This window comes from Tenrec ecaudatus, chromosome 4 (assembly GCF_050624435.1).
Source record: "Tenrec ecaudatus isolate mTenEca1 chromosome 4, mTenEca1.hap1, whole genome shotgun sequence".
Lineage (NCBI taxonomy): Eukaryota > Metazoa > Chordata > Mammalia > Afrosoricida > Tenrecidae > Tenrec > Tenrec ecaudatus.
The window spans coordinates 65,355,062-65,366,683 of NC_134533.1; the positions used below are offsets into that span (position 1 = coordinate 65,355,062).

At 39.9% G+C, this 11,622-nt stretch overlaps 2 protein-coding genes across 2 annotated transcripts; one reads left to right on the plus strand and one right to left on the minus strand.

Moving 5' to 3' along the window:
• Positions 1-1,874: 1,874 nt before the first annotated feature.
• On the plus strand, positions 1,875-3,580 carry LOC142446760 (olfactory receptor 56A4-like). The gene is made up of 2 exons (XM_075548500.1): positions 1,875-2,123; positions 2,885-3,580. The coding sequence occupies exons 1-2, from the start codon at positions 1,875-1,877 to the stop codon at positions 3,578-3,580; spliced, it is 945 nt and encodes a 314-aa protein (XP_075404615.1).
• Positions 3,581-6,262: 2,682 nt separating this feature from the next.
• On the minus strand, positions 6,263-7,210 carry LOC142446761 (olfactory receptor 56A3-like). The gene has a single exon (XM_075548501.1). The coding sequence runs from the start codon at positions 7,208-7,210 to the stop codon at positions 6,263-6,265; it is 948 nt and encodes a 315-aa protein (XP_075404616.1).
• Between the last annotated feature and the right edge of the window lie 4,412 nt (positions 7,211-11,622).

Consider the following 11,622-nt stretch of genomic DNA (forward strand, 5'->3'; position numbering starts at 1 on the left):
GGAATTTTCTCTTCAAAGTTATGTATTTAAAACATTTTTTTAAAACAAACTTTTCACCTTCCAAGTACTCTCCATTACACCTAATACATTTGTCAAATCTGAAATTCCATTCTTGGAAGCAATTTTTGAACTTATCTGTTTGGATAGCTGATAGAACCTCCCTCCCTCATTCTCTGCTTCACTTCTTCTTTGTCATCAAATCTCTGTCATTTCATGTCCCTCTTCATCTGCAGAAACAAGAAGAAGAAGTCACACAGAGAGAGGTCAGGTGAGTAAGCTGCATGAAGCAAGAGAGTCATGCTGGGTTTTTCTTTTGCCAGAAACGGGTGCAGTGAGATGGCTGCATGAGCAGATGCATTGTCATGGCTGCAAAAACAGTCCCCCAGTTTGCCACAAATCAGGCTGTAAAGAGAGCTTGATTAACAGTGTGAACTAGTGCAATGAACTCAAATTGCACTATCCCCCTCATTATAACAACAACAGCAAATGAGCATGGTCTTGATCTTTGATTTCACTTGAGGAGCTTCTTTTGGGCAAAGTGATGATGCTGTCTACCACTGGCCAATTGATGCTTTCTTTAGGGGTTGTAGGCATAGCACCACGTCTCCTCCCCAGTAATGACCTTGGAAAACAACGTCTGGGCTGCTTCAGGCCCGTTCTTTCAAAGCACGGCATGTTTCCACTGGACGCTCTCTTTCCTGGTCAGTCAGAACTGGAGGCACGCACTGCACAGTGACCCTTCCCATTCCCCCAAATCTCCCACTAAGATGCGCTGAGCCGCGCTCCAACAGAGGCCAGATAACTTTCCCATCTCTTCAATGGTCCCTTGTTGGACTTCAAGCACAGGGACATGAATTTCATCAACATTTTCATCTTTTGGGGAGTTGACGGACATCCAGAATGAGGTTTGTCATCAATCAACATTTCTCCTTTTTGAAGAGAGAAAACCACGCATACACTTGAGTTTTCCCCAGAGCACTATCTTTGTAAGCTATGCTCAACATCACAACAGTTTCCCTGAGCAGGAAACAAATTTTCACAGCCGCACACTGTTCTCTGAAATTGGCCATCACAAAAAACAAGGTTGGAGTGAAACTGCTTTATGTAAAAATGTCACTGTTTCCATAGAGAACCTTCCCAGGTGATGCTACTGGGTGCACTAACTTAGAGCACTACGTTAACTTTCCATTATTTTGTTTTTGTTGATTTGTATACTGCCTCATATAGTATATTTTCAGGTACCTGTTATTTTCCTCTTTCCTGTGATAGAAAATGATAACAGTCCCTTTTCACTAGTCTTTATATGAACGAGTAAGGAAATTCAACGATTATAGGAAAGTTTTATTAACATTTTATTATCAGCATATTCAGATAATGTAAGAAGTATAGGGAAGCAAAGCAAAGGGGTGGAATCTAACTTTCCTTGTAAATGATATAAGATAAGAAAACCTCTTCAAGATGAAGTGTTAATTTATACCAACCTGAATTTTAAAGATAGAAATTATAACGTTGAAGGTAGAGGGAATTCTAAGTGGAGCGTGTGACACAGGTAAAAATGGAAGGCAAGACAGAGCCAAGCCTGTTTTAGAAATGTGGCTGTCCGCGTGTGTGTGTGTGTGTGTGTGTGTGTGTGTGTGTGTGTGAATTTTGAATTCTGTTTGAGAGTTGGAGTTATTTTTAATTCATAAAATTATAATTGTGAAGAAATTATTTTAACAAAGGGTGATGGAACCCAATTAAATTATCAATAGGATGGTGGAGAATATTAGGAAAAACCTAGACTGGAGGCAGATCTATAAGGAATCATTAAAAACACAATAAAATCCTGAACTAACATCTTTTCTTTCTGAGAGTTACAGATTCATGTACAAGTCATGGTAATGTTTCCCAACAACACAGCAGCCCAGGTGACCGAATTCCTACTGATCTGCTTCCCAGGGATGCAGGACACACAGCACTGGCTCTCTATCCCTCTAGCTCCTCTTCTGGTTTTGGCCTTTGGGGCAAACGCTGTGTTACTACTTGCCATTCGACAGGAGGCCTCTCTGCATGAACCTATGTACTACCTGCTTGCTATCCTTTCCATGCTGGATGTCATACTCTGCTTGACAGTCATCCCTAAGGTCAGACGTTTTCCCAACTTTGTCCCCCAACAATGCCTCCCAAATTATGTTCTACGTGCTCATTCATCTTTTCCTCCTCCGTAATTTTTTTTGCCTTTTAAGTTTCCCTGACCTTCAAGGAAAACCCACCATGAAGCATCCACACCATTATACTTCCTAGATATGTCCCCTTTCATTTTTAATGGCCATGGCCTTCTAAAGATATATTAATTTATACTTCTAAGGCCCTACTCAATGTCCAAGCCAATGATATTCCCACACTTTAGCCCTTTCTTCTAGGTCATTTTCTTTCCTGTGAATGACCTTCACCCCTCTCAAGGGGGCTTGAATAGCCTTTCTCTAATATACGTGTTTTCATGACATTTATAAGATATATAATAGGAAGATATTTCTCATGAGTATGGAGGAGTTGGTGGATGTCCAAATTAGTATTGGTATTACTGATCTTGATGTCCCTCTGATGCATTTTGTGAGTAGATATTTGTAGCTAGATTTTGCATAAGATACTGGACGTCAGGAAAGGACAGAATGAGGGAAAAACAAACAAACCACCAATTAAAGGATATGGTCTACAGATGGAATCGAGTTGAATCAGACCCCGGAGAATAAGGAGCACAGAGAAGGTATTTGCAATGAGGATGCTGTCCTGGATAAGATCCTGAGATTGGGGTTGGAGAGTGGATGACTGAAGACAATAGAGGTTTAGGACCCCTAGGGCAAGACTGTGTCCACAGGAGTTCTGAGAATCATAATTCTGGCAGGTCCTGCTCATCTTCTGGTTCAACATGAAGCCCATCAGCTTTGCGGGCTGCTTCCTGCAGATGTTCGTCATGAATACCTTCCTTCCCATGGAGTCTTCTACCTTCCTGCTCATGGCCTATGACCGTTACGTAGCCATTTGCCACCCCCTCCGCTACCCATCTATCATCACGGAACAGTTTGTCATTTATGCAGCCATCTTTATTGTCTTCAGAAATCTGTTGGCCACATTGCCCACCCCAGTTCTGGCTGCCAGACTGAACTACTGTGCCAGTAATGTGGTGGAGAACTGTATCTGTGCCAACATTTCTGTAGCAAGACTTTCCTGTGAGGATATTCACCTGAATAAGCTCTATCAGTTTGTGACTGTCTGGTGCCTATTGGGGTCTGATCTGGTCCTCATTTTACTATCCTACTGCTTCATCCTGAGAGCTGTAATGCGCTTGCAGTCAGGTGGTGCAGCCACCAAAGCCTTGAGCACATGTGGTTCCCATCTCATACTGATTCTTTTCTTCTACACATTGCTTCTAGTTTTCATATTCACAAACAAAGCAGGAAAGAAAGTGCCATCAGAAGTGCCCATTCTTCTTAACGTCCTGCACCACCTCATCCCACCAGCTCTCAATCCCATAGTTTATGGGGTGAGAACTCAAGAAATCAAGCAGGGGATTACCAAGCTACTCAAGTACCAGCTATGAGACTGTGAGCCAGACTCAAGGGTTACGGATGTATGAGATGAGTGCCTGCTTCATCTGAATTTCACAAGTGACACATGCTGCTTTCTTCATTTTGAAATAAAATCTTTCTCAGTTGCTAGTAGAATAGTTCTCCTCAATACATTTTTATAAATCATTCTTGAACCCACTCGGTGTTGATTATCTTCTGTACATGTACCATTTGCATTACTTATTCTCTAATTACTCATTAACTAAAATTTCCAATATCTTCAACTTGATTCTCAATCTTTACATTCAGAGTGCCTCTGATACTCAGGATAGATGCATACGAGTAGGGTAAGGGAAACCTTTATTTGAATCATGTAGGTGAGGCATCTTAATGGGTTAGACAGACTGAAGCGGGAAATGAGAATTAAAGTTATGGGTGACAATAATAACAAGGATTCCATTGTTTAGTAGATAAAATTTGGAGAGAAGTAAATGATGAAAGAATATATTGTTGTTAGGTGACATGGAATTGGTTCTGACTCATATCAACCCTACATACAATGGAAGAAAACCCTGCCCAATCCAGTGCCACCCATCCAAATAGTATTGTGCTTTTATACACTAGCCACCATGCCAATCCTTCTTGTTGAGGGCTATATTATGCTGAGTTGACTAGAGAAACAAATCCAGTGACACTTATAAAGAAAGCGCTTTATATCAATAAATAACTATATATCAAGAAAGCATTCCAACCCTGTCCAACTCAAGTGTTTAAGTCCAATACTGATGCATCTTCAGACCCACGCAGCCACATGCAATGGAGCACAATGCAGGAAGATCACAGAGCAGTGGATGCAGACTCATGTGGACTAAAGGTCAATGGAAACAAAGGAGGACTGGCAATTTCAGGGTCAGTTAAAGAGAAGTGAAGGGGCATATATTATGCAGTTCCCAGTGTCTCACGCTCAGGCAGTGACTTGATTTACTGGTTTGATCATCCTTGTTTCAAGGATGTATATTGGCTGTGTTTCTTGCAAGATAGATGTGCTTATTTTTTGGAAGTCTATGGAGGAATATAGTTTCTATTACATAAGAAGGTAGTGACATTTACATGGAATATTAAACATCCCTTTTTAAACAAAAACTTCCAATTCTAAAAAGAATTCTCATCAACTGTACTTTTGAAATTCTTAATAAATATCCAAATTTAGAAATATAAGTAGGCAACTGGAATATGGTACTTGTCAGGTATGAGAGTCAAGTGAAAGATAGATATTTAAGTCACATAAATCATATTTAAATCTCACTTAAAATGTTGCATCTTGATCTAAATGACAGTCCTGCTTATTGATAAACATTTATGTAGTAATTTTAGCAAGTATATCACAAATTATGCCATTTTAATTAGAACAACATGTTCATTAATCTAATTCAGCAGAGCAATGGGGTTTTTATATTCAAATAGAAGGATACAATTTTAAAGCAAAATTTTAGATGTATAGCAAGGTATAGTCAAATACATTCTCATTTGAAAGAGAAAAATAAAACCTCTAACTAATAGAGTTAAATATTCTACCTTCCTCTACCCCAATTACAGGAATCCACAGTAAAATTTATCCAGGTGTCCAATTGTTTGGGTCCCTTTTATTTTCCCTTATATTTGGAGGTGTAACTGTAATCCAGTCAGATTCAATTATCTTCTCCCATTTAACTCAGCTCTACCTCCACTCAAGGCTAGCCACGGGTTGATGGAAGATGAATTCATGTAACCAATCAATGTTGGTATCTTAGTATGGAGCCACCATTTATTTTTGTTGCTTACAACAATGGCTTATTTCTTACATCCTAAGAATGTATTACAAATGTAACCAGAGCTAAATGAATTTAAAGGCTCTTCCTACACAAAGCATGTCAAGATAAGAACTGAACTATAAATATGTTTGAAAACAGAGAACACTAAATTTTTTAATACCTAACATTTGTTCTCAACCCTAAAAAAGAGGCTCATATTTCAAGTTTGAGGTTACCCTAGTAGTGTGTACATGGAGTGGTTCTGAAACAATAGGAACAGACTGACCACTGACGGGAGGCTCAGTGACACATAATTGCTGTCACCAGAATTTGCCTTTAAGATAGATGTCATGTTACTTTTGCTTCTACCAGTTTTTTGGGGGGTGGGGTGGAGGGAGGAACAGTTTACAAGAACATGTAAATACAGCAAAAAATCATCAAGATATCATAATCCCGCTTTCCAAAACCAATGACAATGGTTTGTTTGACAAGCTTTTATATGCACCCCTAAGTATTTCAGCATATAGAAGTAAACTAATCATTCATTACCAAACCACTGTCTTTCTTTTCTCCCTGATTCAAATAGGGAAAAAAATTGAAACACCACAGTTCAGAAGAATAAGTTTTAATAAATTATTTGTGCGAGTCATTTGTTTTTCATGTCTTATTTCCCGAGTTTTAAGTTGGTACTTAGAGACAAGCCTAATCAACATCACAAACTTTGCATGGGATACTCCCACTGATCTTATGTACTGCCTAATTTTGATAAAGATAAGAAATTGTTTAAGAATTAAATTATTTTAGAATTAAACTTAATTCTCTCCTTAAATTCTGTCTATGAGCTATGGATTTAAAACCAACTTTTCATTATTGATTTATAAGTAATTGTATTTTAGGAATGCAGAGAGAAAGTTCTTGTGTTTATTACCACCCTTTCTTCAGTAATTTTTGAATCCCATGCTTGATCTCTTGGGTTCGCACCCCATAAACAATGGGGTTAAGGGCTGCAGGGATGACATGATGAAGGACATTGAGCAAGATTGGCACATCGGGGGAAACTTTCTTTTTAGCCACGTGAGTGAGGACAAAGACCAGGAGGATAGTGCTGAAGAAGAGGATGAGGATGAAGTGGGAGCCACATGTGCTTAGGGCTTTGGCCACAGCTCCCTCTGCCTTGAGTCTCAGCACAGCTCTAAGTATGAGCGTGTAGGAGAGGAAGATGAGGATGAGATCTGATCCCAGTAGAGTCCAACCACCAACAAATTGAAGGAGGCGATTGATGGTGACATCATCACAGGAGAGCCTTGAAACAGACATGTTGGCGCAAATGCAGTTCTCAATGACATTTCTCCCACAATAATGGAGTCGAGAAGAGAGGATAGGAAGACACACAGTAATAATGGCATTCCTGGCCAAAACAAAGATGGCAGCCTTGATCACAAATTGGTCCGTGATGATGGTTGGGTACCGCAATGGGTGGCAGATGGCAACATAGCGGTCATAGGCCATGATCATGAATGTGCAGGACTCCATGCCCAGAAAGGAATTCATGATGTACATCTGGAGTAAGCAAGCAACGAAGCTGATGGATCTGAGGTCAAACCAGAAGATGACCAGGACCTTGGGGATGACAGTGAGACAGAGCACAATGTCCAGCAGGGAGAGGAGGCTGAGGAGATAATACATGGGTTGATGAAGAGAGGCCTCCAGCCGGATGGTGATGAGGAGAATAGCATTGGCCCCCATGGCCAGGAGGAAGAGGAGGCTGAGGGGCAGGGACAGCCAGCGCTGCAAGCTTGGGGACCTCACAAAACAATTCAAGAGGAACTCTGAAATCCCAGAGGAGTTGGAACCACTTCTAAGAGGTGTCATTTTGTCGAAGCTTTTGCTACAGATTTTCTTTGGTGACCTGAATAGTTAGGAATTAAAAAATTAGGATCTAAATTTCTATCAAAGTAGAAAATTTCAGTGTAGTTAAATGCAATTTATACTTTCAAGCAAGTTATTTTGCATTTAATGGATATTGTAAACATTAATGCAGGACATCCATTTGAGCTTTTTTATAAAACCATTTTCCCACATTTCTGAAAATTTCTTATTTGTGAAGGACACCTTTGTATCACATATTAAGTATAATTTTAATTGTCTCTGAGGTAGTGAGCTTTATCACCAAGGTGCATAATAAAGTTGGCCCACTGGTTTCAGTAGTGTGTAGACGGTGAGGTGAATGTTCAATGCTTCATCTCTGAATCATGTTTTTCATGTATAAATATTGTCTTGCATGCACACACCTGATTCTCATTTTTGAAACTTCTTTAAACACCCTAGAAACAAACTTGACATTGTGTTAGATGCCAGGGAGCAAGGTACAGTAAAATTTATCCTGAGTCTCAAGGAAGTGACAATTCTGTAAGGATAAGAGCAAGGATCGAGTGTGTTGTAGAAAACTTGAGAATATAGGTTGGATTACTGATTGCTATTGAGTTGATTCCAATTAATATGACCCTATGGGACAGGCTTTATACTCTCATGAAGAGTTTCAGTCTCAGAAATCCACAAGGTTTGTGCCCTTTTGTCCTGTAGGGTGGTTATGAGTCAGAATGCACTCAAGGACATCGAACTATGGGACAGCGTATGCTATCTTCATAGGGGTTTCAAGGTCAAGTATTTACTGACACAGACTCCCACATATTTCTCCCACATTGTTCCTGGTGGCTTGGAAGCACTGGCCTCCCAGTTACCAGCTGCACTCTGCAATCACTGCATCCATAGGCCTATTTTAAAGATGAGGACTAAGTTCACACAAATAAAAATAGTGTCCCTAAAATTCCTTCTAGTGATTTTAAAGGTCACTTCAAAAATAAAGACAAGAAATAATTGGTCGGTAGTAGTGAGGGGCGCTGCAGAATATTTGGCGTGAGTCTTTCTGAAGTGTTTCACGTAACACTGTGTATGGTCCTTAGATCTGTTCTGCTGCAGAGTCATCCAATGAACGGTATGCACTTTCTTTCATTGTTATGTAGATTTTCTGTATCACATTTATTTAACTGTTTAAACATAATCATACTTACCATGTATGAAGCCAGTGTATTTACCGAGCACTATGCTATGTATCAGTTGAAATCAACTCAATGGCAGTGAGTTCGTGTGTCTCATTTAATTATTAAAGCAACTCTGTGAGGTCCACCTAATTTTGTGGCTTTAGAACGGAACAAAATAATATGAAAGGAGGCTTAATATATTCCAAGGTCAAGAATACAGTGTAACTTTCAAGATAGTATTTGATTAAAGACCTGGTTCATAGTCACTGATGTTGAACTATAGTTAAGCTTTAAAGAAGCGTAGATCCCCTTGGCTGCCAAAGTAAGGAGCTCTAGGTGAGTAGTGAGTTATGCACTGGGATGCTGATCAGAAGGTTGGTGATTTAAACCAACCAGTTGCTCCACAGTAGAAAGACGAGGCTTTCTGCTCAAGTAAGATTTACAGTCTGGAGAACACACAGGAATAGTCACTTGACGGCTCTGAGGTTCTTTTCTTTTGAAGGTGAATTGGTAAGTTGGGCAGCCTAAGCATTCTTATGAGCAATACTATAATGATGATACTGGATTTAGTCCCTGAGTCGTTAAAAAAATCTGTCACTCAAATATCATGAAAAAAATTTAAAAATGGAATAAAAGAGTAGAGACATGGTTTTAGAATGGACATTGAGTAAATAGAAAGGAACCCAGAAATATTCTTTTAATCAGTAAAACATTTTAATGTGTTCCCTTGTCCTTTCACCTCTTGTAAATATTTTTGGAAGCATTTTTTCTCTTATTTCATCTTTATGACTAAAATTACCTTGAGATATTCTAGATCCGCAAAGGTTAGTCACTCATACAAGCCTCTTCTATACACCCAACTCCTCCCTTTATTTTTCGGTTTTTAAAACTAACTTGTGCATCACAAAGAATCCAAGTTGGTTTCTATTTCGCTTTTATAGCCACTCAGACCCATGCTTAACTGTGCTGAGTGAGGTATCTCTCTTTCACATTTTCACTGTATCTATTATATATTTGTGTTTTATTCTTTTTGATGTTCTGCTTTATTCCAAAGGGGTTATGAGAAATTGTCTGCCAGGACTGGTCTCTCTATCTCAGGGCAAGGATGGCAAAACTGCATCTTACCTACTTTGGGCATATCATCAGGAGCGAGCGGCCCCTGGAGCAGGACAAGCTGCTTGGTGCAGTGGGGGTGCAGTAAGGATAGGGAGGCCCTCGAGGAAGTGCACTGACACCCTGGCGGCAACAAGAGGCTCAGGCCTCAGAACACCTGTAAGGTGGCACAGACCATGCCCTGTTTCCTTCTGTCGTGCATTGGGTCACTGTGGTCATAGTGCACTCTATGGCACATAACAGAAGCAACATTCAGATGCAAAAATAGGCTGAAGAGGTACAAGCCACGTTTAGATATACTGCTAATCATCCCCCTCACCCCTGAAATGAAGAGTAAAAAGCTAAAATTCCAAACCTGTTATTTGTGGTGACTCCAAGAGTGTCAGAGTACACCTGCGTTCCCAGCATTTCCATGGACTGATCCCTTAAAAGTATATTCCTAGGTCACTCTTCTGAGACGCTTTTGGTTGCTCTTGAATCTCCAACTTCTCAATTAGCATCCCAACCTGCTTGCACCACTTAGCACCCCATCCTCACTCTGCCTGTTCCTATTATCTTTGTTTACATCCATCCAAACCAGAAATGTCAGGCTATCTGATTCTACCCGACTTGCTTCCAGTATGTCTTCAAATTGATACTTAATCAGCTCTTCCTCTGTTCACACGTCACCTAACATTTTAGTTCAGTGTTGGAAAACAAGGCTCACCTCTGCCAAGCTGGAGTCAGGATTCCTGCTTGATTTCTGGAGGATCCGGCCACATGGGAATCCTTCTGCTGCGGCAAAGAGGATCCACAAGGAAACCTAGAAGCAGGAGAATGAATGCTCTTTCATTTCATGGGCAGCTTCCAGTATTAGAATAGAATTTCTAGATAGTACGTATTAAGAATTTTCTATTATGGTATTTTCTCTTACTGCTTTTCCTTTGTCTTCAACAATGCATCCAACAAATATTGAACACATACAGAACGTTAAAATTAAGTCTCTTGACTTTAACACTTACCTATTCATCTTCCTCTTTTAATCATCATCTGTAACCAGAACCAGCCTGCAGCAGTAAAAGGAGTGATGCCCTAAATACACCTACTTATTTCTGTCCCTGACCAAGGTCTTGAGGAAATAGCGAGACAGGTTGAGGTGCCAGGAACTAATAGAAATCCTCTTCCCAGTGTGCGGGATAGACTTGTGTCACGGCACCCTAAAGCCACAGACTTTGAGATTCACAGAGGATCACCAGGGTTTCCTAGTTGCATGATATTCTCATAAACTTATAACATATTTCTATCAGTTTATGCTTAAACTTTTAAGGAGACCAAAAGGTAATTCCTTTTATTCTGGCGGATTTTTCTAGTACTAGCATTTGTGTTTTAAAAAATATTCTTTACATGTTGTTTTCCCGTTCCTCACATTCATATTTCATTTTTGCTTTCTGGTTTCTTGTTACAATATGTAATGAAACCACTTTTCCCCTAAACTGATCATTAAACCAATTTTGTCATGTAGACCTCATCATGTATACACCCCAATCTTTTGAAGAGGTACCACTTTTCAGCTATTACAACTCCTTAGTTTACCATGAACAAACCCCAGTTTATGCACTATTCTGGTACTGCTGAGGAAGTTAAGGGTCATCTTGTCACACATGATACAATCTCTCCTCTCTCTGCTCAGCCTATGTAAAGACCCTGATCCAGCGACGGGCAGGAATGCACTGAGACAGGGTTCCTCTGCCTTCTAGCTTATGTTGATGCCCTAGAACCTGAGACCCCTCTCTACATTTTTATTCCCAAGTTGACTGTTGGAAGATGCAATAGGATGAGTTCTCTGAATTTGAAGCTCTGACCTGATCACACATAATTGATCCTGTTTTAACCTCAATGACCTCAGGGACCATTCCCCTGGAGGAGAGTCTGCCTAGAGTTTTCCCTTAAGAGAGAATCAGAAATAACTAACTAATAGCAAGTCCAGAGAGTCTTGGTAATATACATATTTTTCTCAGTAGATGTTTATTGTGATTTTATTGCACTTTTGTCATGGCAATGTCATGGTTAAAGTCATGATAAGTCACGGTTTCTCCATTCAACAACTTCTACAGGCACTACTACCCTCCATTTAGAATGTGCTTAATGACA

Bases quoted from the DNA above. Each gene is read 5' to 3' on its own strand.
- LOC142446760 (XM_075548500.1), top strand. From the start codon at position 1,875: ATGGTAATGTTTCCCAACAACACAGCAGCCCAGGTGACCGAATTCCTA. The intron at 2,124-2,884 runs GTCAGACGTTTT...TAATTCTGGCAG, and splicing joins GCTTGACAGTCATCCCTAAG to GTCCTGCTCATCTTCTGGTT.
- LOC142446761 (XM_075548501.1), bottom strand. From the start codon at position 7,210: ATGACACCTCTTAGAAGTGGTTCCAACTCCTCTGGGATTTCAGAGTTC.